At 39.3% G+C, this 26039-nt stretch overlaps 2 protein-coding genes across 6 annotated transcripts in view; both read left to right on the top strand.

The window, feature by feature from the left end:
- Positions 1-22058, top strand: part of nbeal2 (neurobeachin-like 2) — a 53182-nt gene extending 31124 nt beyond the window's left edge. For 3 of the 5 annotated variants that reach the window (XM_027149603.2, XM_027149602.2, XM_027149605.2), the window contains 28 exons: positions 89-267; positions 1053-1209; positions 1601-1744; positions 3118-3447; positions 4928-5077; positions 5194-5351; positions 5583-5707; positions 7581-7701; positions 7945-8105; positions 8918-9051; positions 9175-9282; positions 9469-9564; positions 10101-10225; positions 10501-10641; positions 11671-11801; positions 12512-12621; positions 12841-12958; positions 13248-13345; positions 13505-13618; positions 13770-13856; positions 13982-14091; positions 14876-15048; positions 15507-15601; positions 15934-16050; positions 16180-16341; positions 16457-16605; positions 17971-18106; positions 20273-22058. In XM_027149603.2, coding sequence (XP_027005404.2) covers positions 89-267; positions 1053-1209; positions 1601-1744; positions 3118-3447; positions 4928-5077; positions 5194-5351; positions 5583-5707; positions 7581-7701; positions 7945-8105; positions 8918-9051; positions 9175-9282; positions 9469-9564; positions 10101-10225; positions 10501-10641; positions 11671-11801; positions 12512-12621; positions 12841-12958; positions 13248-13345; positions 13505-13618; positions 13770-13856; positions 13982-14091; positions 14876-15048; positions 15507-15601; positions 15934-16050; positions 16180-16341; positions 16457-16605; positions 17971-18106; positions 20273-20380 — 3837 coding nt within the window. In that variant the 3' untranslated portion in view covers positions 20381-22058. Of the gene's footprint in view, positions 1-88; positions 268-1052; positions 1210-1600; positions 1745-3117; positions 3448-4927; positions 5078-5193; positions 5352-5582; positions 5708-7580; positions 7702-7944; positions 8106-8917; positions 9052-9174; positions 9283-9468; positions 9565-10100; positions 10226-10500; positions 10642-11670; positions 11802-12511; positions 12622-12840; positions 12959-13247; positions 13346-13504; positions 13619-13769; positions 13857-13981; positions 14092-14875; positions 15049-15506; positions 15602-15933; positions 16051-16179; positions 16342-16456; positions 16606-17970; positions 18107-20272 lie in introns of those variants that run through there. The other 2 variants (XM_027149604.2, XR_007140090.1) reach the window with 2 other exon arrangements.
- Positions 12760-26039, top strand: part of nradd (neurotrophin receptor associated death domain) — a 23732-nt gene continuing 10452 nt past the window's right edge. The window contains exon 1 of the mRNA XM_047810896.1: positions 12760-12802. The gene's annotated coding sequence lies outside the window, so the exon portion shown is untranslated. The remainder of the gene's footprint in view (positions 12803-26039) is intronic.

The following is a 26039-nucleotide window of genomic DNA, read 5'->3' as shown; positions in this document are numbered from 1 at the left end:
AACATGGGTAAACATACTGGAGTTTACTTTGTACTTAAACACTCAACACTTCTTTTCTCTTTTTTTTTGGCTCTTTATTTCTCTTCAGCAGGCCCCAGAGGAGGAGTTGTGCAACTTGCTGACTAACATTGTGTTCCGAGTGCTGTGGACTGGCACAGATGGCACAGAGGATGCGGTGTGGCGAGAGAGAGGGCAGGTTTTCTCAGCCCTCACCAAACTTGGCTCTTCCTGGCAGCTTGTACGCCACCCGGATGATATCAAGCGCAAGTGAGAAACACGAATTTCACCTCTGTCGAATTACTGGCATACCACTGGGGTGTGTCCTATGTGTGATGTGTGAAATCCTATGAAATGTTTTGACATAACAATCACAGAGTAGCTCAAAACTCTGACTGATAAGAAACATCTGTTGCAGCTAGTCATACACAACATCTGTTACAGCTGGACGGTAGGATAAAGCAATAAGGCGTCCAGGTCAAACATAATGAATCTCCAGGCTTCGTCCTGACACATTGTAATGTTTATTTATATTAACAAAATATATATGTGTGTGTTCAAATCATTGGTCTGAATAAATGCATGTCATTTTTGGCATAATTTATTTATTTTCACTTATAATGTGCACAATAATGTGCTTGCTTATAGGGTTAAGTTATTCGATATGTTAACATAATGATACAAAAAAAAAAATCTATATGTTTATAATGTTGTGTATTCTCACATTATAGTAGACATAAAAATCATTCTCTCTCTCTCTCTATCTCTCTCACTCTCGTTTTTTTTCTTCTTGGGAATTTAATAAGACAAAATGCACGTCATGATGATGTAGAGAAACAAAGCACAAATTACATTCTCTTGTCAGAAAACTTTATCTCTTTAAATCTGTTTATGCATTACATCTGCCGTAGAAGCCCGCGTAAGATGTCACTATAGAAACGAGAGTGCCGTGGTTTAAAAAGAAGAAAAAAAAAGACATAAGATTGTGTTCTATGCTTCCATGGATATTGATTCATTTCATTCTTCTGTGTATCGACTCTATGTTTGTGTTTCAGTCTTTTGGAGATGATGCTGGAGTCATCTCTTTCAGACCTGCGGGACTCAATGGGCTTGTCTTTGCCTCATATTCCCTCCTTGCTTCGCCTCCTCAGACTGCTACAGGATTTCCTGTTTGCAGAAGGCACTGACAATCAAACCCTGTGGAGTGAAAAGGTACAGGATACGAGTATAAGCGTCCCACTGTTTTCCGTCTGTCATACTTACATACGCAAGATAAAACATTTTAATAGCAATCATAGAAATTTGTCTCTGTCAGAAAGTGAAATCTGTTTTTTTGCCAATTTTGAAACTTCAACTAAATTGATCTGATCAGAAACATAATGTGAGTACAGTGTATTATAGCTGCACACTTTTATTATGCAGCTATACACACATCCTGTATATCCACACACCCATACATTGTTTAATGTAACTTCCTGTTATTGCTCATGATAGTGCACATTTCCTTGACCATGAACTGTTAATGAGTAGTGTGTCTTCTCTGGACTGTAAGCATGCTCATTGTGGTGTGTGTGTGTGTGTGTGTGTGTGTGTGTGTGTATAGATCTTTGAAGGAGTGGTGAATCTGCTCGACAGGCTACAGGCATGGCACACAACTTTTGCAACAGTCGGAGCTACAGAGCTCAAACGGATGGCTCAGATTGGCTTATGGATCATTACAGGATACATACAGCAGCAGAACACACAGGTACACGCATAACACACCCTCGTGAATTACTAAACTTTCTCAAGCAGCCTTAAGTAGCTGCCTGCATTTGACCTTTGGAAAATGATTTGTTTTTGCCGGATGAGTAAAGAGCCATTAACTGCTAAAAGTGGCGCATGTCAAACAAATGTTACTGTCGGCCTTCTGCTGCTCTGCTTTATCACAGAGCCTTCTTTCTGGACCTGGAGATAAAAGGATCATGCAAACACACACATGCGTGCACACACACACACACACACACACGCATGCGTGCACACACACAGACACACAACTAATGATGTCTTCAATGCCTGCCTTCTTTACCGACTCTTTATTCACATGGGTTTCTTGAAGTCATTTCAGAGAGCTAAATATATGCTCAATTACTTCACAAGTATAGTAAGAACTTATGTGAAGAACTGTCATCAGGAAACAGCAGCTATTTCCTGTTATTATAAGTCTTTTATAAGTCTTTCAGTTGATTTCCATTAATGGCAGTATTATAGCTTTTTTAATTTGTGGATGGTGATATTTAATTTACTAAGTATTTACATTATTTCTTACTATATCTGTTCTCTGATCTCTGAAAAACTGTCTTAAGGAATTAGTTCAATGAATTAGTTTTAGACCAGTCTGTTTTTCTGCTGTCAAAATATTGGGAACAGGTCCAAAAAAATAGGAACAACTATTTATACAGGAAAAAAAAAAATCCCAATCATTAGGAAATATTTCGATTCACAAGAGCTAAGCAAAGGCAACATCAAGAAAAAGAAGAAAGAAAGCTCAAAAATGAAAATAACAGCCACAGTTAAACAGGTCTAGTCACATCACAGACCAAAGGAAAAGCATGTCAAAGGTGAAGGTGTTGTTTCAGGGGTTGAGGTCAGGACTCCATGTAGACATTCGAGTTCTTCTACTGTAACCTTTCCAGATAGCATTTTCTTTGACATGGCCTTGTGCTGGAACAGGTTCGAGACCTTTTAGGTCCAGTGAAGAGGAATTGTAATGCTATACCATGTTGTACAGTTGTGTGATTCTACAACAGTTCGGGGAAGAAGTGCATACAGGTAGGATGGTCAGGTGTCCATCCTTAAGCATCTATATATAATGAACCCTTACACTACATTTGTACAGTCCTACCAGGACAAAACGTACTGTATGTGTGGTCATGAAGTAGCATAGTGGGAGATATTACACATTAAGTACAAATATTATTATTATCATTAACATAATATGGAATGTAATACACATACAGTACAAAGGATGTTCAGAGGCAGAGTCTGATATGATCAGTGAAAATGAGATGCATTGTACTGTACATAAGCGAGGGCAATTCACGAATGTTTATTCTGCATCTGCACTGGTTGTTTACACAGGTGTGTGAGATGGCGTGTGTGAAGCTACACAGTCTGCTACAGACGGTGTTGTGTCTCTCATGGGAGGAGGTGTGTTTCCTGTTGGGTCGTCTGGGAGCCACTCTGTGGCCTGCAGAAGGCATGTCTCTGACTCTTGGTACAGCAGGCATGGAGGCAGTGCTGAGGCCTCTGGTGCCTGTGGTCCGCACACTCCTGGACCAGCACGCCGACCCCACCAAGCTGCAGCAGCTTCTGCCCAGTCTTCCCCCTACCAATGGCAGCGCCACCTTCGCCCAGGACCTGCTGTCTTACTGCAACACAGTCGAGTGGCAGCTCTTCTACTGTAATCATGTGAGTACATGAGTAAAGAGACTGAAACAACCTTACAGTCTCAGTAATGCTTTAAAACACAGCGTGACATCCAGAATGACATTTACATTCAGCAATATATTACAACAGGTAGAATCTAAAAATAATAAATGCTGAATAAAACTGAATAAAACATGACAGTGCTTGCTGTTATTGGAAATCAACATTGGGGTCAAAGTTTATTCTTTTCCAGTATCGGCATGGCTCAAAGTATTTCATTCCCTTTACAACACAGCAATATGAATTTAATTGTAATACTTATTAATGAACTTATTAACAGTTTATCGTTACATTTTTGGTATGAAGTGTCCACAAGATTCAATTATTATTAGCTTTTGATTTTGTAGGCGATCTGCCATGTGCTGTCAATAATACGTTACTATAAAAATGAGAATGTTTAAAATATGATTTGAAGTACATTCGAAAAAATGACTCGACTATTAATTCATTCGATTCAGAGTTCAACACCACTATAATTATGTGTATATTATCAGGACTGAACTACAACTCTAGGGATCAAATGGGCATACACTAAGTCTTTAAAAAAAAAAACCCTTCTTTTTGTGATTAGCATCAATCTGAAATGATCTTCAGATCTCTACACGTTGTCAGTTTTCACAGTAATGAAGCAAAGTGATGATCTCTGCCTGATTTAACTGGGCAAATAATGCACACAGCAGCACTGCGTTTCTTTTAAGACGAGGATACTGATTCTGATCCTGTCTGCGATACGAGTCCATATTTAGATCAGTTCGAGATGAAAGCAGTCTGCATTGCCAAAGCAAGGCAGACGGGAAGGTGTGATTTATTTGCGGCATCTCCCAGCTGCAGATAAATCTTGGGGGTAGATTAAACAGATGTCTACCTCGCTGGCTCTGGAGAGGCTTCATGGAGCAGAATATGACAAGACAGTCATTAATCTGCTTGGGTTGTATATACAAATCTCAGACTACATTATCATTCCATGCCTGAATTTGTGTGTGTGTGTGGCACAGATATATCTATGCATGTGCAGGTTATGTTCAGCTCTTTGTATATGTGTATGTACACAATGTATGTCCATATCTCTTCACTTGTAAATAAATAAATAAATTGGGGCAAGTCGTGGCCTAATGGTTAGAGAGTCTGACTCGTAATCCTAAGGTTGTGGGTTCGAGTCTCGGGCTGGCCACGACTGAGGTGCCCTTGAGCAAGGCACCGAGCCCCCCAACTGCTCCCCGGGCGCCGCAGCATAAATGGCTGCCCACTGCTCCAGGTGTGTGTTCACGGTGTGTGTGTGTGTGTGTTCACTGCTGTGTGTGTGCACTTTGGATGGGTCAAATGCAGAGAACGAATTCTGAGTATGGGCCACCGTACTTAGCCGTATGTCACGTCACTCACTCACTCACTCATATTTCTAGACAATTCAATGAACTGTAAGTTAATCTCTGTTTTTTCTTCTTCTTCTTCTTTCCATTTCCAGGTGAGATCCACCATGCAGCAGTATGAGCTGGACACTTTTGGGAAAAGTCATGACTTACTGTCCAATTTTTGGAACTCGTGTTTTGATGATCTGATGAGCACCGCTGAAAAGAAGCACAGGGAAAAAGCAGATTGCAAAGCCAAGTTTCAGGTTTCTATCTAGTGTTGATGGTGTGCTTTGTGTTAATGAAGAAAACAGATTTGACTACCATTCTGTTTTAACTCCTGCTTAACACTGTGTATGTGTGTGTATGTGTGTGTTTTCAGGAGCTGATTGTAGACCCATATCTGAAGCGTGTACGCATTGAGAACAGTCGCTACCTGAACGGACAGAAGCTAAATAACAGCCAGCAGGAGGTGGTGTGGAAGCACTGGAAATCTCTGTGCAGGCTTCTCACCAGTGAAAGAAGAGCATGGGCAAACAGGTGTGTGTGCACATGTCCATCCAAAGTCCTGCAAGAATTTTACATCAATTCTTACTGTTCCTGTTGTGTTTGTAGATTCATAGGATCATGAAGAGCTGAGTCTGTATCACTAACAGTGATAAAAAAAATTAAATCTAAATGCTATACTTTTGTACGATTGCTGTACCAAATGCGTGGAATTCATTCCACTAAATGGTAGCCTTTATTAATTGTGGTGTGTTTATATTTTAGGGGTCAACCAGAAGTGAAGTGGAAGCTGTCTAGTGCAGAGACGTACTCCAAGATGCGTTTGAAGCTTGTGCCCAACTACAACTTTGACTCTCACAGCGAGGCCAGTGCTCTCCGGGATAACATGGGTGTGTATCACAGTTTTTAGTACACATGTATAAACACAACCACACGCAACATCCACTTCAATTAAAGATGGCTTTAAAATGACACTCCGATAAAAAGCATAATAGCACACCAGTAGTCTCAGATGCATGTTGTGTCCTTTTACACGGAAAGTATCCTGGCGTATCTGAAACAGTTCTTCTGGAGATTTTGCCTGACACACTTATGTTTTGCAGCAAGTCTTTTATTTTTTCATATATATACTGACATACAAACATTGTCACGGTATCAGAGAATATAGTCAACCAGACTCATACACAGGATAAATGTGATCATTGGTTTATTACACAAAGTCATTAGAGAATACAAGGGAACTTAAACAAAACATATAACAAACCAGAACACTTGCACTTGGAAACTTAATAGCAGAACTAGAACAAAGACATGATTATAATTACACATTACGTATAAACAAAACCTGAACCTGACATCACACAACGACAGACATTGTGAGCACGCTTTGAACAGTGACTCGACATATAAATAGCAAACTACATAAGGAGTAATCAAGCACAGCTTATACACCTGTCAGCGCCCCCTAGAACCCTGGCAGGGAAATGTCCCAGTTTCTGACACCTTATGATACATTAAGTCATAAAGTAAACATCTAAAACAAAAGTAGTATTACAAAAAACTTACAGTCCCTGACACTTTGGCACAGTACTATTGGGTCTCCTTAAATAACATTTTAGAAGAAGAAGCAAACTGCTACTACTACTACTACTACTACTACTACTACTACTACTACTACTACTACTAATAATAATAATAATAATAATAATAATAATAATAAATATTATTAGTAGTATTTTATTTATGTATTATTATTATTGTTGTTATTAATAATAATAATAATAATAATAATAATAACAATAACAATAATAATAATAATAATAATAATAATAGCACTAATAGTAATAATAATAATTATTATTATTAATGTTATTGTTTATTTATTTTGATGATGATGATTATTATTATTAATCCTTTAATTCCACTTGAAACATTATTACCTAATTTTGCTGATCTATTCTGTAAATCTAAATGAAAAGTTATGTATTTATGCGAGTGAGGAGTGTAAGTTTACACTGTGAGAGTTTAAAGGGTAATTAGCAGATGATTGTGTTTATGCTGATTTTAAGTCTATCACAACGAGCTCTCACTCACACTGCACTGTGTACAGGAACATTCACGTTACAATAGTAAACACTCAAAGACTTTTCTCTAGCAAGTTCATTGTGTATGCATATATAACAATCAGTATATACACTCACTATATTAGGATCATCCATGCAAAGATCTAATCAGCACAATGCATAAAATCCTGCAGGTACAGGTATAGAGGTCATGAGCTTCAGGTGATATGCACATTTAAACAAAAAGATTTTTCTACAGAATTTTGTTTTAGATACAAAGAAAGATTTTCATTTTCTGAAATACTCAGATTTACTAACATTACATTTTGGAGGCTCTGGTTCTGTATCTGTATGAGTTATTGCTGTCACATGATTAGCTGATTATATAAATGCATGAGTATGCAGGTGTATAAGTGTTCCTAAATAGTGATTGTGTATTTCTCATCCTGAATACATCTGTCTATCCTCACATGACTTATATGCATAGTTGCATAGTTTTTAAGTTGCTATTTACAGATGCTGTACAAATCTTATGAGACTTCCTTTAATTCCTGCTGGTGGTTGTATAAGCATTGTCCTTTATTCCTATAAGCTTATTAAATGTGCATTTTGTTTTAGTTTTAGAGATAAACTCTGCTTGTTGAACTGATGTGGAAAAGTGACGTCTGAGTTATTTGTGTGCATTGTCTATTGTTTGTAGGAGCTGAGAGCCCTCGCAGTTCTGCCGAGCCTCTCCCACTGGCTGTAGCTAAGGAAGCTAAAGTGAGTGACATGGAAGACGACCAACTAGAGGAAGAGGACCTTCTCTTCATGGACAGCCAGTAAGCAGCTCGACTTACACACAACAACCATTTGCACACGATAGGATGGCAAAAAAAATGCATATAAATAATAATAATAATACATGATTAATAATAATAATAATAATAATAATAATAATAATAATAATAATAATAATAATAATAATAATAATACATAAAGCCCAGGCATGTGCTTAGTGTCAGAGTGTTACACAGCAGCTGTGTGTGTGTGTGTGTGTGTGTGTGTGTGTGTGTGTGTGTCAGGGCGGAGGAAGTGGAAGAAGAGAGTCAAAAGGAGAAGCTTGTGCTTTCTGAGGACTGTGAGCTCATCACTATAGAGGCTGTGGTAATGGGTCGCCTCGAGGTTACTACACACCACATCTATTTCTACGATGCCTGCAGTGAGAAGGAGGAGACCGAGGAAGGTATGGACAAGACGGAAGAATCAGAATCACAATGTGGAATGTTTTTTGCTGGAAATAAAGTGTACACAGAACATTGCAGTGAGGTAAAGGTAAAAGATATAAACAGAAAAAGTAGATGTGTGTATACACACACACACACACACACACACACACACACAGAAGGCATATACATGTACAAGTAAAATGTATGTGTAAGGTATGAAGGGGTGTGTACAGTACTGATTTAAGATTTATACAAGAGATTTTTACAGTATATTTAAACATATGTAAATATATATTTATTTCTACATAATTCTAATACATTTATTTTTATATTATATTTAACTTCAAACTTTAACAGATGCCCAGCAACGTAACCTTTCTGTACACTCGTTATTAAGGCAGTGTGTGTTGAGACAGCTATTAGCACACCGCTAGTTTGTTGTCAGAGTGAATATCATGCTAGCTAATGTTCAGGAGATTAGGTGAAACAGCCTGTAATGTACCATCAGTAACTAAAATTAACATGAGATTTGAGGTAGATCTTTTTTTTTGTCCTTTATACCTAAATTAACTTTTCTACTAAGTCTTCTGCTGGAGTGAAGAACTTTTATTTGCGAAAACAAATCGTCTTCGAAATGTAGTGGAGATGTCAGGACAGGTTTTTCTTACTGAACAATTTGTATTGATGAGATATACAATCAGGATCCACTGCAATGCTCTTAATTCTATTCTATTCTAGTTGAATGGATCAGATACGAGACACAAACGCTTCCATACACAGGATGTATACGTTAGAGTTTTAATGTTGGGTTAAATGTGTGTTGTTGCAGGGATAGGCTTCGATTTCAAGCGGACACTGAGTCAGCTGAGAGAGGTCCATCTGAGACGCTATAACCTGCGCCGCTCTGCCCTCGAGCTCTTCTTTATCGACCAGGCTCACTACTTCATCAACTTCAAGAAGAAGGTGAGCTCAGTGTATGAGTCGTCGTTAGGTTGATGTTACACCTGCTGTACGACGGACACTCCTGAAGGATTTGTGTACGCTGTTCTAAGCATGTGTGTGTGGATGCTTTTTTTCTGACTACAGGTACGGAACAAAGTCTACTCCAGGATTCTCGGGCTCAGGCCACCTAATCTGTTTTACTTTGGGTCCCGCTCTCCTCAGGAACTCCTCAAAGCCTCCAATCTCACTCAGGTCTTATTCTAAGCTTTATTTGAAATTTGAAGCATTATCTCTTCATCTGTTATAGAGTAATGATATACTTTATCTTTAAGAATATGAACAATTTAGGGATTGTTTTTTTTTTTTTTTAATTTTCTGATGCTTTTTTTGTCTCGATTTTGTACAGACATTTATATTGTTTGTGTGTCTGTCCTGCAGAAATGGGTGTGCAGAGAGATCTCAAACTTTGAGTATCTCATGCAGCTCAACACCATTGCTGGTCGCACCTACAACGATCTGTCGCAGTACCCTGTGGTAAAACTTTTACTTTCTCATACGGCTTTCACTGTCTGTCTGCTCTTTATATGAATTTGCTTTACTTTATGAGGACCTGCTGTGCGTGTATGTGTGTGTGTGCATGTGTGTTTATGGTTGTGTGCGCATCTCTGTGTGTATCTGTGTGTGTGTGTGTGTTTGTGCGTGTGTGCATTTGTGTGTGTGTGTGCGATTCTCTCTACTTGTATGTATGCGTCTGTGCGTGAATGTGCATTTTTGTGTGTGTGCGTGTCTGGGTATGTGTATATGCGTATTTAAGTGTGTGTGTGTGTTTATGTGCGCATATCTGTGTGTATGTCTGTGTGTTTGTCTGCATCTCTGTGTGTTGTGTGTGTGTATGTGTGTGTATATGTGTGTGTGTGTGTGTGTGTGTGTGTGTGTGTGTGTGTGTGTGTGTGTGTGTGTTTGTGTATGTGCATATTTGTGTGTGTTTTGTGTATGTATGTGTCCGTGTGCGTATTTCTGTGTGCGCGTATTTGTGTGTGCCTTTGTTCATATATGTGTGTCTTTTTCAGTTTCCCTGGGTGCTATGTGACTACACATCCAGTGTACTGGATCTAGAAGACCCAGCTGTGTTCAGAGATTTGTCTAAGCCCATCGGAGTGGTGAACCCTCGCCATGCTCAGGATGTCAGAGAGAAGTGAGTTACTTTATCCTTACTGTATATCAAAGGTTAAGGAGTAACCTTTAAAGTTCAGTAACTCATCTAAAGCCATTTTATTCTTAAACTACTGCATTATGTCTTATTCTGTATTTACAGAATAAATATTTTGGTATTTACAGACACCAAAAGAAGGGCGTTCATCCGAATGTAATGTTTTGTGTGTGTGTGTGTGTGTGTGTGTGTGTGTGTGTGTGTGTGTGTGTGTGTGTGTGTGTGTGTGTGTGTGTGTGTGTGTGTGTGCGTGCGCGCAGGTACGAGAGCTTTGAAGACCCTACAGGCACTGTTGATAAGTTCCACTACGGCACACACTACTCCAACGCAGCGGGCGTCATGCACTACATGATCCGCATGGAGCCTTTCACCAGACTGCACATCCAGCTGCAGAGCGGCAAGTAGGGTCACACTTCACACCGATCACACACTTCACAAATGACCGAGACAGATAGCATTGATGACTCTATACGTGACGGTCTAGTACTTGACTAGGAATTGCTTTCTCAATAGAAGACAGATATTTTTAGACATGACTGCCACAAACTCTCAGAGGTGACAGATATAAGTGCAGACTTTTCTTGTTGAAGGAAGACAAAACCGGATTCAATCAGCAACACACAACCAAATCCCCAACTTAATTAGTGCTACAGATAAAGGTGAAAAGAAATACAGGTGAGAAATTAAGCAAGGTCATGTGACATCCAGGGGCTAATGGGCAATTATGAAAATCAAGTGACCTGATCCTTTTTTTAATTTTTATTTGTTTGTTTGTTTGTTTCAAAACCTTCAGGACCAAATCAGATACCTATACTCTTTATATATTTATTTATTTTGAAATACAAAGTTTTTTTTTAAGCAGATCAACAGCAGATTTTTTTTTTTAAATCATCTCTACTTTAGTTAGAAGAAAGGGTTTTGCCCTAGTAATGATACCGGTGTCAAAAATCTCACAACAAATGCATAGTGTCATTATGTAGTACTTTATTAAGACAGTGCATTTATGTTGCCAAAATTGTCATTATTATTTACAATATTTTATTTATTTATTTATTTATTTATTTATGCCTAATGTGGTCAACAGTATTTTATTTTACTTTTTTTTTGTTCTTGTTTGTTCTGGTCATTGAAGCGATCTTTGCAGCCATTAGTGTGTTAAAGTCCTTAATGCTGCTGCATTCATCAGCTCCACAGATATAAGGATTTTACACGTGACACGATGAAAGATGTGTAAACATTGCTGGTCGAATTAAATTTTAGTTTGGAAGCTGAGATTAAAGAGAGTAGAGAGTGTGTCACTTTGCTTGGTCAGTAGATGGCAGTATTACACATGAAGCAAGCTGTGAAGCTGCGTTCTCTCCTACATTACCCAAGGGTGAGTTTATTTCATAGCTAAATTAACTATTGTGTGTGTGTGTGTGTGTGTGTAGGTTTGACTGCGCAGACAGACAGTTCCACTCAGTAGCAGCAGCATGGCAGGCTCGTATGGAGAGCCCTGCTGATGTAAAAGAGCTCATCCCTGAATTCTTCTACTTTCCAGAATTTCTGCAGAACATGAACGGTAGATATCCGACAGATCATCTCTCTTTATTCTATAATGTCTTTCGTATGGACAGCTCACCCCTTGTACATATCTCCTTATATCATATCGCTTTTTTTTACATTTATTATCATGTGGTTTGGCCACAAATCTGCATCAGGTTGTTTTTTCTTATGGTATTGTTCCTAATGCTCATGCAGAACCCGTCGTGTCGAGGTCATCTTATCCCGTGTGTCTTACTCATGGCATAATTACACACAGGATATTAGAAAGAATTCTCTTTATGTCTTTATGTGGCTCTTCTTGGTTTTACACAAACCAATAACATGCCAGTAGGTAGAGTGGATTTGCTGAGTTGCCTTAGGATCCATCGTGTTCCTGGTCAGAATAACTTACTGAAGATAAAAATTGCATAAATAACACCAGAAATGTGTGAGCCAGGGTCCTTATTAAGCCTGAGACACAATGAGTTTCTTTAAACAACAGAGAGCAGCTCTTAATTGTATTTATCTATCTATCTATCTATCTATCTATCTATCTATCTATCTATCTATCTATCTATCTATCTATTTATTTATTATTAATTCAAGTGTACAAATTATTTTTAAGTGTATAACTGAATATAAGGAATGAACACACTGGATAGAAGGTCATTTGGATTTTTGGTTTTCCTTGCTATAAAGCAATTTGAGCTGCTCCAGGATTGTTTTAACACATATTTTATTTCACAGGGTTCAATCTGGGCTGTCTACAGGTAAATCAGGAGTCTGTGAATGATGTAGTACTGCCACGCTGGGCCTCTTCCAGAGAAGATTTCATCAGAAAACATCGCCAGGCGCTGGTACTTTGCACGTGCAGACATATATATTTATACACACACACACATGCACCTGCACAGGCAGCACATCAGCATGGGCTGACACATATACAAATAGAAACCACGGATTCTTGGCTTTAAGTAGCATTCACACATGTTTACTGCTTATTTGCACACACACACACACACACACACACACACACACATACACAGACACATCGTTCATTGTGGTTGTGTTTACAGGAGAGTGAGTATGTTTCTGCTCACCTGCATGAGTGGATTGATCTGATATTTGGCTGTAAACAGCGAGGGCCAGAAGCTGTGGAGGCACTCAATGTCTTCTACTACTGCACATATGAAGGTAAGACACTTATGTCAGATTTTGGATTTCCACATCAGCCAGAACAAAAACAAAAATGAAGCTGTTTAACATTATACAAATGAGAAAATGAGGTAGGTGACAATGAGCGACAGGATGCAGCTAGGTAAAAGGTCATGCACTGGCAATAATAAACAAGTTACACAAGATGTGATATAAAGCAAACCTGAGAAACAAGCCACACCTGCTACACCAATATATACATGCTGTTTATGGGACAGACACAGAACTACAGTAAAGATGGTTGTTGTTTTTTTTTATTGCTTTTCAGGTGCTGTGGATCTGGATGCCATTGCCAATGAGACTGAACGCAAGGCTCTGGAGGGAATCATCAGTAACTTTGGGCAAACACCTTGTCAGCTTCTCAAGGTCGATCCTCATAACATATCAACCACTGTATCAGCTCTTGTGCAGCTCTATGAAACATGCATAAAAAATAGAAATGTGTTTTGAGACTTCATTCGCTATGTTTCAAAATACAGTAGACTACAGAATATCATTTAACTGCTGTGTATGGTTGTGCTTCAGGAACCCCATCCTCCCCGCATGTTAGCACAGAGCGCGTCCAGACGGCAGGCACGTATCAACTCTCTGCCTCCCAACCTCTTCGAGCACCTGGACAAACTGAGACCTTTCCTCGAGGTCAGACTCGCTTTTAGTGGAGACACTGGAAACACTGGCTTTTCTTATTAGAGAAATTCAAACAAGTTTGTGTGTCAATATCTTTGTGTGTGTGTGTGTGTGTGTGTGTGTGTGTGTGTGTGTGTGTGTGTGTGTGTGTGTGTGCACACAGGTGGTGAATGATGGTGTGCCTCTAGTGCAGGCTATTGTGCCCAGAAATCAGACTCGCTCCTTCATCATCCCAGGGTCTGATGTGCTGGTAAGACACAAGAGCATCTTCTTACACATATGCGCACCAATGTTTTTGCTTTATTTAGACCTGTCAATCAAATTTTTCTTATTCTACATGTTTACGTTTTCTGTCCTGTTTCTTTGGTAAACCAGGTGACTGTGAGTGCTAAAGGACAGATAGGAACACACAGCTGGCTGCCCTATGACAAGAGCATTGCCAATTATTTCACCTTTACTAAAGACCTCACTATGAGCAATCCAAAGTAAGCACAAACATGACACATGAACATGATCCAGTGATCTACTAATTAATATACTGTACTATACTATTCAGACTAAAACACACATGAAACGTTCTTCATTAGTGCACTGGTTTCAAAATTATTGGCACCCCACTAATCCTCACTTGAAAAGAGAAACGCACAGAGTCTCCTTCTGAAATATATCTAAGGCCAAACATATGTGGATACCTGACATCCCATTCCAGATCGAATCCCCCTTAGCTCTTATAATAAGCTCCACTCTTCTGGGAAAGCTTACCATAGATTTTTGGAACATGGCTGTGGAGATTTACCAATACAGCCACAAGAGCATTAGTGAGCTCATGTTGGGTGAGGAGGCAGGGTCGGTTTTCCGTCTCATCCCTGAGGTGTTCAGTGAGGTTGAGGTCAAGGCTCTGTGCAGTGAGGTTGAGGTCAAGGCTCTGTGAAGTTCTTACACTCCAACCTCAGCATGAGGTTGGAGTGTCTTCATGGAGCTTGCTGTGTGGACAGGGGTCTAAGTATAACTCTCTGTCTTGACAAACTGTTGTCTGTAGTGTTTCTTGTATGAACAGAGAATAGACTTGGATTTGTGCATGTAGACAATTCTCATTTTGATTCAAGTTTAATATGAACACAATTTTTTCCCCTCAGGAACTGTTTTTGTCATTTTGTTTTAGCTAGTTATTGATAACATTGTCTTGAAGGGTGCCAATACTTCTGGAATTGTTTCAGTAATGTGCCAGAAGCAGTTTTAAATTTAACGTGTGTGTGTGTGTACATTTAGAACGCAGCGGTTCCTGAGTGGCCCCTTCTCCCCAGGAGTGGACATGGGGTCCCAGGTGCTGGTGGTGTCCAGTGACGCTCGCCTGCTGTTCAGCGGGGGACACTGGGACTGCAGCCTCCGTGTCACCACACTGGCCAAGGGCAAACTGGTGGGCAGGATCTGCTGTCACATAGGTGAGACATGAAAACAAAACCAGACATTCAGAGATACACAATCAGTCATAAACACCCAGACATCCAGAGGGAAGAAGCCCTGTGTTATGATGTGATGCGTGATGCAAAATAGTCTTATAGCTGAATGGCGAAGTGAATGACTCGCTGAACAAACATGATAAAGTTAACAAGAGTTGTACTTTAAATAATTCCCTTTCAGAAACTATATGCCAATTATTATTTATACAACTAAATTTAATCCCAAATAAAAATTGCCACTTGTAAATAAGCCATCTATGCACTTCTGGTTAGATGCTAACTGCATTTCATTGGCTCTGTACTTGTACCTTGTACAATGACAATAAAGTTGAATCTAATCTAATCTAAAACTGGTCTTGGTTACAGTGTAACCGTGTAATAATAATATTGCCTGATCTCTAAATCTCAAGCACTTATTCTCTTGATGTTGTGTCTTTTAGATGTGGTGACATGTCTGGCTTTAGACCTGTGTGGTATCTACCTCATCTCAGGCTCTCGTGACACCACCTGCATGGTGTGGCAGGTTCTCCAGCAGGTCTGATCAACATTTAAAAAGAAATGACTTTATTCATGTTAGTAGACTGAATTGTAAAATGTAGAACGTTCAGGACTGCAGCAGGTTTTCCCAAGAAGATCAAGACATGTCTGAGCTAATATTCTGTAGTTATTTCTCACAATTATAATAATGAACAAGCAAAGTCCAGCTCAAATTATTTAAATTAGCATTGGTGTAGAGAAGTTTTCATCCCCCTCTCTCTCTCTCTCTCTCTCTCTCTCTCTCTCTCTCTCTCTCTCTCTCACTCTCTCTCTCTCTCTCTCTCTCTCTCTCTCTCTCTCTCTCTCTCTCTCTCTCTCTCTCTCGTGTAGGGTGGTTTCTCCAGTGGTCTGTCTCCACGACCAGTCCAGGTGCTGTGTGGTCATGATGCAGAGGTCACATGTGTCTCCATTAGCACAGAGCTGGACATGGCTATCTCAGGATCAAAAGTTAGTCACACTTAAAGCTAGTCAAGACATTGCCTTCGCCACACTGACACAAAGTACAGATTTTGTTTCACTTTCTGCATCTATCTCTCTCTCTCTCTCTCTCTCTCTCTCTCTCTCTCTCTCTCTCAGGATGGGACGGTGATCATGCACAGTGTTCGGAGAGGTCAGTATCTACGCACACTGCGTCCTCCCTGTGAGAGCTGCCTTTCTGTCCGTGTGAACCAGCTGCAGGTGGGAATGGAGGGACATGTAGTGGTACAGACCATGCTGGAGGGCTGCTCTGCTGGGAAGGCAAGTCATATATGTCATATATACATTTCTAAACGGCTTCATTGTTTATATACGAACCTGATGTACGAGTTTATATATTAATTTATGTACTTGTGTGAATATAATTGTGTTGAAGGAGAAGTTTGCGCTGCACGTGTACTCCGTGAACGGCACGCTGTTGGCGTCCGCCGTGTTGGAGGAGTCTGTGTCAGCGCTCTATTTGGTTTCTGACTACCTCATACTGGGCACACTACAGGGCAACCTGCACATTAAAGAACTGTTCAGGTAATCATCATCCATTAGTCTCTGCCTCATAATTTGCTCTGCCTCTATCCTGGTTTTACTAGAAGCTTTGTGTGATCGTTTAATTGGGTGTGTACTGTTAGAAAAAAAAAGATTCCATCATCCTTATCTGGTCTTCAGATTGTCCCTCTGGGGAAACCTTTATTGGAGTCCATAAAAAAAGTCTTGAGAGCACTAGGCAAAATGTTTTGGTTTGGCATGCTTGTTCAATGCAACACATCATTTCATTACAAATTATATCATCAGCAATAACTTGAGTGAAAAGTAGAATCTTGCCAAGAATTTTGGAGTTTCTTGGTATTTAGTATGTAGCGTGCACTCGAGCTGACTTGGACTCCACATGTTTGTGCAAAACCTTATGATCCATTTTAGATCAAATACATCAGCATGTCGCTTCAGTGGAAGAGTCTTACTTTTGTAAAAATCTGTATCCGTGTTCATGAAAATTCTTAGTGCAAAGACTTGCTCCTACTGTATAGTGACATGATTCTAAGAAATGTGGGCGTTTCCCCTTAGAATTAAAGAGAAGATCCTAGTAAAGATAAAACCATTAAAAGAGCTCTTAAGGTCAAAAAGTCTTAGGAGTAGTGAGGAGGAGTTTTAAGATTATCTTTAGTAGAGGTGAAGAGGGTTAATAAAATGCTACAGATGAGATCGTGTAAGGATTATTTTTGTGACCAATCATATTAGAGATAACATCTCCCGTTCTGCCGCTATGGCATTTAGAGATACGCTAACATCTCCGAATCAGAGCCAAAACACCAAAAGCAGCAGAAATGATAGAATTTGGTGCTATGACGTTTCTGTGCTGTGTCAGAAATGCTCACATTTACATTTATCACATTTGTAACATACAGATCTCTAATACGATCAGTCAAAAACGTAATCCTTACACGATGTAGCTTCAAATATCTTAACATAGAGACAAAGTCAAGGCTTATAATAGACCAGATTTTAAAAGCACTCCTATTTGTTTATTTTTTAACTGAACAACCAATCACAGTGTTTTAAAGAATGTGTCGTACCTAGTAACAGGTTAAGCCCCGCCTCCTGTGCACGATAAAAGTTGTTGCTCTGAGATCGGTCCTGAATCACTCGTAAGATAAGATTCCTAGTTAGAACATTTGAAGTTAAGAGCTCTCCGAGATCATTCCTTGAATCTTTATGATTACGGGTACAGAGTCTTCTGTAAAAATGAATTAACATTATTATAGATTTTTTTTTAATTTTTTTTTAATTTTCCAGTTGAAAATCCCAGATTTTCCATCTCATTTTTGTACATTTGTACCCCACTATATGTATAACTATATGTATTATTAATGAATATTCTGTGTGTATATGCTGCAGCTTAGGGGAGGCTGCTAAGCCCTTGGCACTGATGCTTCCCATTCGCAGTATATCAGTCACCAAGGAGAGCAGTCACATTCTGGTGGGACTGGAGGACGGCAAACTCATCGTTGTGGGAGCTGGAAAACCAGAGGAGGTAACAAAGTGCACTTTAGTGTTGAAGATGGTGTAATATGTAAAATTGATAGAATTGTAAGAATAATTCATAATCACTTTTAAAAAAAGGCATCATGCACTAAATGTACATTCACCGAGCACTGTATTAGGAACACCTACACATTCACACAGTTACCAAATCAGCCAATCATGCCTCAGCAGTGCACTGCATAAAATCACGCAGATACGGACCGACAGCTACAGATAATATTCATCTCCACCATATCAGAATGAGGAAAACGTGTAAATCTCAGTGACTCTTTGAATGCTAGGGCCAGACAAGCTGGTTTGGGTTTTTCTGTAAGTGTTTATCTACTGGGAAACATCAGGTGAACAACAGTTCTGCAGATGGAAACATTTTGTTGATGAGAGAGATTAATGGAGAATGGCAAGACTGCTTTGAGCTGACAGAAAGACTTGAGGTGGATGAGATACTACAGCAGAAGATCATGTCAGGTTCCACTTCTGTCAGCCAAGAACCGAAAGCTGCAGCGGACACAGACTCGACGAAACAAACTGACAGTTGTAGCCTGGTCTGATGAATTTTGATTTCTGCTGTGGCACATAGATGGTAGGGTCAGAAATCGGCATCAACACCGTAACCCCATGGACCCAATCTGCCTTGTGTCAACAATCTAGCCTGGTGGAGGTGGTGTAATGGTGTGGGCAAGGGCGTCGATTTGGGTAGGGACGGTAGGGACGGTAGGGACATGTCCTTACCAATATCCAGGGAACACTCAATTGTCCCTAGCAATAATTCGAACAAGCCTATATATATTTATACATAACCACTGATATCCGTCTGTGTCTTGTGCTTTTTTACTTATTTCGTTTAACATTTATCCAGGAATCATTAAATAAGATGAAAATAGCGCAACTTGTGGAACACAAACGGTTAACAGATTTACCCCCTGCAATGAATCCCGCCTCTGTAACTCAACTCTCTAAAATGATTGGCCTTTGCCTTTTTTGAGTCCTGCCTCTCTAACCCACGTCGCTGTTTGATTGGCTTTGTCTTTCTCGCTCATGTGTTGAGGTCGGCTGCTGCAGCTATATTCCGTTGTATGAAGCAATATGCAACGTGATTATGCAGGCTACCGGTATGTGAGGAAGAAAGTATTCTTATAACAACAGTTTTATGCACAAAATATGGGGAATGTTGTCCCCACAAATGTCAAATAAATTATGTCCCCACCAATGTCAAAGTCAAACTTTCGCCATTGGGTGTGGGGAATGTTTCTTGGCACAATTTGGGCTGTTAATACCAATCAATTGGCTATTATTGTGACTGATTATGTACATCTCTTCACAAATCTACAGTTTACCATCTTCTAACGGCTATTTCCAGCATGATAATGGACCGTGTCACAAAGCAAAAGTCTTTACAATTGCTTTAGCCAACTTCCTTCAGTCACCTTCCCAGTCACCAGATCGCAATCCAGTAGGTCACTTTTGGGATCTGGCAGAACTAGGGATTCACAGCATCTGAAAATCTGCGTGACGTAGTCATGTCAACACCACGCAAAATCTCAAAAGAATCTTTCCAGCATCTTGTGGGAAACAAATTTATTTGAAGCAGCTTTACAGAACATAAGAAACATAATACAAAACGTTTAACATTATACAAAGATTAATATTATACAAAAATTCAAGATTAATATTAGTTATATTTAAATGTGTTTGTATTTATCCCCAATGGACAAGCCTGAGGTGACTGAGGTGAGAAAAAACTCCCTTAGATGAAGAATAAAATGAAGAAACCTTGAGAAGAACCAGACTCAAAAGGGAACCTCATCCTCATTTGGGTGACACTGGAGGGTGTGATTATAAATATACAGTCTGACAATTGTGTATTGATGAGGAAGTAGTCGGTATTTGCTCTTCTGCGTATACTTCATGAAGCAGAGTCCAACTGGAGCTTTAGATGAAAACAGCATAATTTCATGAAGTACCGAGGCTTGTTTTGAGAGCAAAGTAAACCCTACACAGTATTAGTACAGTGTTCCTAATAAAGTGCTCAGTGAGTGTAAGCTCATACTTAAAAATTAATATGTTAATACATTTTTAATAAACAATCATTTGTGTGTGTATATGTATGTTTGTGATTTGTGGAAATAAAATTTACATTGCGTTTGTGTTGCTCCAGTTGCGCTCAGGTCACTTGACTCGACGGCTTTGGGGATTAACACGCAGAATCTCTCAGGTGTCTGCAGGAGAGACGGAGTACAACCCTACAGAGCATGCTGGGAAATGATCATCATACACGCTTCACATGCCTTCAGTAGGCCTCGTCAAACACACACACCTCTGAGATGCTGAGTCTGAACACAGGTTGACTTACTTGGGGCTGCTGCTCTGGTTTTATGGAATAAAGCAGAGTCGTCCAAAGCTGCACTTTTTTTTAAAGGGAAAGGAACATTTCTATTTCTTTGTTTTGGATTGTATTTTAAGTAGAAATCATTCCAAAGATTGCGAGTCGGAGAGAAGCTTATGCTCACACGAACTGGGACGTGAGCGTGGAGTCAGTCTCAGAGCCAGGAGGAATTCTGGAATAACACACACCGTCTACATCGAGCATGAAGCTGATGGCACACACACCTCTTTCGTGCTGCTGGACAAGGCTGGAGTGTGTCAGCAGTAACGTTCACTCCTGCTCTGCAGTTCTGTCGCTGTGTAAAACTTTACAAACTACCCACACACTTACATAACAACAAAGATCTTGTACCTGTGTGTGTGTGTTCGGGCTTGAGAGAGAGAAGAGAAAGCAAGAGCATTCTTTTGTGTGTGTGTGTATGTGTGTATCCTGAGCTTATAAGCTGTTGCTCAAAGCAATAATCAATGCACAGGTTCTGTTTAGTCTTTTTCACATTTGCTTGATATTCTGTTCTTAATGCACTATCGAGTTTTAAAAACGTGTGCCTTAAAAATTCTGTCTGGTGTTTATATTGTACAACACTGTTACACAAATCTATATATATGTAATCACATTGTTCATGTTCCAGTCATGATTATTGCTTTGTGTTGTTTGTTTTGTAGTTTTTTTTAGCGGGCTTGTGCACTGGTTCTTTTTTTTTTTTTCTTCCGTTCATTTATCTTATAAGAAGTGCCTTTCTAATTCCTGTGTTAAAACGTACCTTTTTCTCCTCTCTGCATTCTTGCCCCGATCTTTCTTAAGCTGTGAAGTGCCTCAGTGACTCAAATCATTAGAAGCAAACAAGTCTCAGCAAAACACATCTCTGCTTTTTACACTGGTCATGGATGTAAGTCTTGGTGTTACGCAGTATGCCAGCCTTTTTGAGTCCACACTGGTATGTTTTTCTCTTTTTTTTTTTTTTGGTATAACACTGAATCCTTTGAAGAGTGTTGGGTGTCTGTGGAACACATGGGAATGCAGCCACGCTGAGCTCGAGCTGCAGGATTGCCCAGCACACGTCCTCTTTACCAGCACAGCTTTCCCTGCTCGCTTCTTCTACTGCCGTACACGTCAAACACTGGCAAGCGATAAACGTTTCATTGATTTTAAGCACTCGCAAACGCTGTTTTGTTCGATTGTACCGCACCTCAGTGCTCCAACATGCGTGCACACACTTTTTTTTTCTCCTACTACAATTTGCTTGTCAAACTGAAGCCATGTCGTCTAGTCTCATGTGTAGTGAATGATGCTGTGCAGAGTGAATGAGTCTTTTCATGTTCGCACCACTGCCTGTTCATGCCCTGCACATTGAGTAAACACATTGGGAATAAACGTCACGAGGAGATGCCCTGCGGTGGGCTCTGGCACGCACACTGCTGGGAGATTTGTCTTTACACAAATCATATAGCTGTGCACATAGCTGGCTGGTGCTGCACACCTACTTTGCAGTCTGTTTCTCTAAATTTGAGTTTCTGATCTTTTTACAGCGTGAACTTGAAATACATCGTGTTTATCTCAATTGTCCTGTCGCCTCATTTGGAATATCAGGCATCCTAGGAGGATGAGGAAGATCACAGTGATTAATAAAACCACCAGTGAGATATATATATACACACACACATACATATATACACACACACACACACACACAAATTTAAGACAAATATAAACAGTAAAAGAAGTAACTCCTGGGATTAGGGTTAGTGATTATTACAGGGTTTCTACTCCTTCTGGACTTTTCTGTACCCTCATTTTCACAACCTTTGTTTCAGATTGTGAGTGAGATGAGAATACACTCAGTACTGGATTCAGTTCAGTCCTTCTTTTATAGTTATGATAAGTAGTTTAACAACATACAGCACAATAACAGTTATACAAGTTTTGCTTGTTTGTGTATCAGACTAAGCTGCCTGGTACAAGAGCACTGCATATAAACTTCTAAGACCGCTAAGACTTCATCTTACGTGATTTTATACATGATTATTTTTATTGCATTTGGGAGACACTTTAAACCAGAGTGACGTACAGTAATGCTTTTGAAGCATTGATACTACTGTTTCAATAGGAATAAGGGTTAGGGCTCCAGACTCCAGACTAACCTTAAGCCCAGGAGTTACTGTAATACAGTCACAACATCTGTATAATACAAAATAATTCCAACTAAGCAGCTTAGAAGATTTTTTAGCTTTCTCAAATTCGTATCTTATTGCTGTTCTGTGTTTTCACTGAACAAGTGTTTAGTATAAATGTGTGGCTTATTTAATGGCAAGAAAATCAAAAATTTTGATTTTCAGCTTGCACTATTCTCTAATGTCTGTGCTTAATTATATGGGCTCTAATTGACCAACTATAGTGTGCTTGGTAGTTAATGTAGAGTCAGAAGATGGTAAGTATCGATAGGCTTGCAGTCTATTGTGCTAAAAAAAAAAAAAAAAGCACACAAACCGTATTTTAGAATTATTTTTAAGGAGACGTTCCAGAATTTCAAAAGGTTTTGTTTAAGCATTTGAGTATTTGATTCAAGACTGCGATCAGACCCAGGATATCTCCACATAAAGCAATTACTTAAGATGAAGATAATTAATAAGCCACATAACCTGTCATCATTAAGGAGAAGCAGTAAGATGAAGATAATTAATAAGCCACATAACCTGTCATCATTAAGGAGAAGCAGTACGGATTTATAATAAGATCACAATATTGCATTAAAATGCCAAATCATTAGCAACATGAAATGACAGACATACACATTTACACACATAGTAAATAAAAAGTTTTAAAATTTTAAAGCAATAAAAGAAAAAAAATGTGTCTCTCTCTTTAAAATGCCTCACTCCGCACCTCCCTCCTCTTGTCCTGACGTGTCAACCCAATCAGGGTTGAAAAGGTCACAGTTACCCTACATTTATCTGGCCGAGGAATCCTTTGATGCGTTCGTGGGCCGAACATCCTGTAGCTCTATCCATAAACACCCCAAGGGGGACAATAGAGCTGGGGGGTTGGAGGGAGACAGCCTGTGGCCTTGCCAGCCAGAGCACGCTAAAAGAGAGAGACCGAATGAGAGAGGAACGAGTGGAGGGGGAAGTGGGGAGGAGGGGATGTTGGTTATGGTCGCTATTCTGTCTCTGATCTACCAGGCTGACAATGGGAGGAGGGCTCGACACCTCGCTCTCCATAAAAGCAGGTATCTCCTTCCCAGTCCTGAGGCAGGGGGAAGGAGGAAGAGAAATGGAAAGCCCCTGACAATTACTTGTTGTTTGAGTGCTTACTGTTAGAACCACAAGCACTTGTGAACAACCGCAAATCCTCTCCTCCACTCCCAGATTCACTGCTGACCACCTATTCGTTACCCGCTGGAAAGCGACAGGATGAGCTGGCTTTCTTTTCAGGGTCTTCAAGGATTATGGGATTGGTCTTGCAAAGTAAATGCCATCAAGTGCTGAATTCACTGACGCTATGATACATCAGATCGGTTTATGTGATGCTATGAAATGTGGACATCCGGATATTTAAAACGAGACTTTTCTGCCTACATGATTCATGTTGGTCCTTGAGTTACTTTGTTATCACACACACACACACACACACACACACACACACACACACACACACACAGAGTGGTGTTTAATGACAAATCAATGGTGATATCAACCCCATTTCTGTTCTCTGATATAAGAATCTAAAGTATCTTTATCTTCAACTCCTGAAGTTCTGTGTACGAGGTAAAAAACATCTCACAACACTCATAAAAAGGGTTAAAGTTATTGAAAAGAATACAATATGGTACATGTACATGCTTTACTCAATCAGTTACATTTAATATGTTTATCAGATCAAATCTACCTGCTGATATCTACTACTACTAATCTACTGCCCTAACGTGATGAATTGTAAAACTGTATTTTCAGCATTTGTCCACTGAGTCTACATATATTTCCTCATAGGCTAAATTACAATCAGTTTAACCTTTCAATTCATACACTTAAAATTATTCTAGAAAAAAGGAAGCCTTTCTGTCTTTCAATTTTTTTTTGTTACCGCATCACACAAGAAAGCTTTGTACTGCTCGTCATTTTCAGTTGGTTGAAAGAAAATGAGGTGGACAACACGAAGCAAACAGCAAGACCACTGTGAGAAAGCAAACACAAATCAACAGCTGCGTTTAAACTGAAAAAGCAGACAATTCCACAAACATGAGTGTCAATACAGCAATGTGCAAGCCAGTTGTTGTTGTGGCCCTGATGAAGAAACAGACTAGGAAATAAAGCAGCATAGATTTCATTTCATTTGATTTGCTGACATGGAAAATATATGGTAAAGATCAAGACAAATAATTGCTGGAAATAAATGATTTCAACACACGCAACAGGTTTATGCTGATTTTAAGAAATTAAAACGTCTTGAAAAATAACAAACTGAACAGCTTAAAAATAATACTGTACACAATAAAGATCTTTAAAGAGTAAAACTCTTTTTAAAAAATCATAATTTGCATTTTTATTTAAAGCTGTATATTTTTTCTTTTCTCAGTTTTCTAAGGAATTTGATGTTATTTTGTTCCAGGCTCAGAACTCGATTATCTCTGCAGGTAGACACCCAGACATCCTAGATAAAGTCTTTAACGCATTACCTCTTATGGATCTTTACTTCAAATACAAAAATGATTGGCATTCTTATAATGTATGCGTAAAATATTTTTGTATGTATTCCCATTTATTTCCCTGCTTAAAGTATAGCATATTTGTCTATGAATATTTTTTGTGAACACATATTTACATGTACACACTGTGAAGACATTTGTGAAAAAGTGCTATTTGATTAGAAAGCCATTTATATTTTGTGGATGTGTAAATCCCCATGTATCAGACTGGTGCTGAGGTTTATACTGTGCAGCCTGATGTATCAACTGTGCTTTACTAAACTGAGGCTGTAAACAGCTAGTGGATGCTGAGACACATATCTGTTTTATTCTCTTTCCTTTTTCTCAGTAGTCACATACTTCTCTTTCTGTGTCTCTTTGAAGCTCTCATCTCATTGTATTTTGGGGGCTGTATCCATTTGTTGCCCTCTGAAGTATCCAGACTTCATGTGGTGCATCCCTGTGGCTTTACGACCGCTGGCACTGACCGCTTGTTTATCTAAAAGACCTTCAATCCTTCTGATTGAAAAAAAGAAGAAGACAGGACTATCTGTCTCAAGTGAAGAAGAGCACAGGTAGAGACTACAGGTCTATACACTACCTCGAATAGGATAATATGGGACAATTTGTGAATAATAAATTAATTATTCTTGGAGGAAAATCTGAACATTCACCAGAAAACACTTATGTGTGCTTAGATTAAAAAGCTAGATAATGAATGGAGAACTAAAAAGATCATGCGTGAAGAAGTCATGTGTGAAAAGTCCACTATATGTAAAAGGTGTGCAAAACATCTGAGGTCTAAAATCCATGTGTAAATTTGACACTTGAATCAGATGATTCACATCATCATCATCATCA

This window comes from Tachysurus fulvidraco, chromosome 3 (genome assembly GCF_022655615.1).
Source record: "Tachysurus fulvidraco isolate hzauxx_2018 chromosome 3, HZAU_PFXX_2.0, whole genome shotgun sequence".
Classification (NCBI taxonomy): Eukaryota; Metazoa; Chordata; class Actinopteri; order Siluriformes; family Bagridae; genus Tachysurus; species Tachysurus fulvidraco.
The sequence above is the reverse complement of the archived record's forward strand: the minus strand, read 5'-3'. Positions and strand labels throughout refer to the sequence as shown.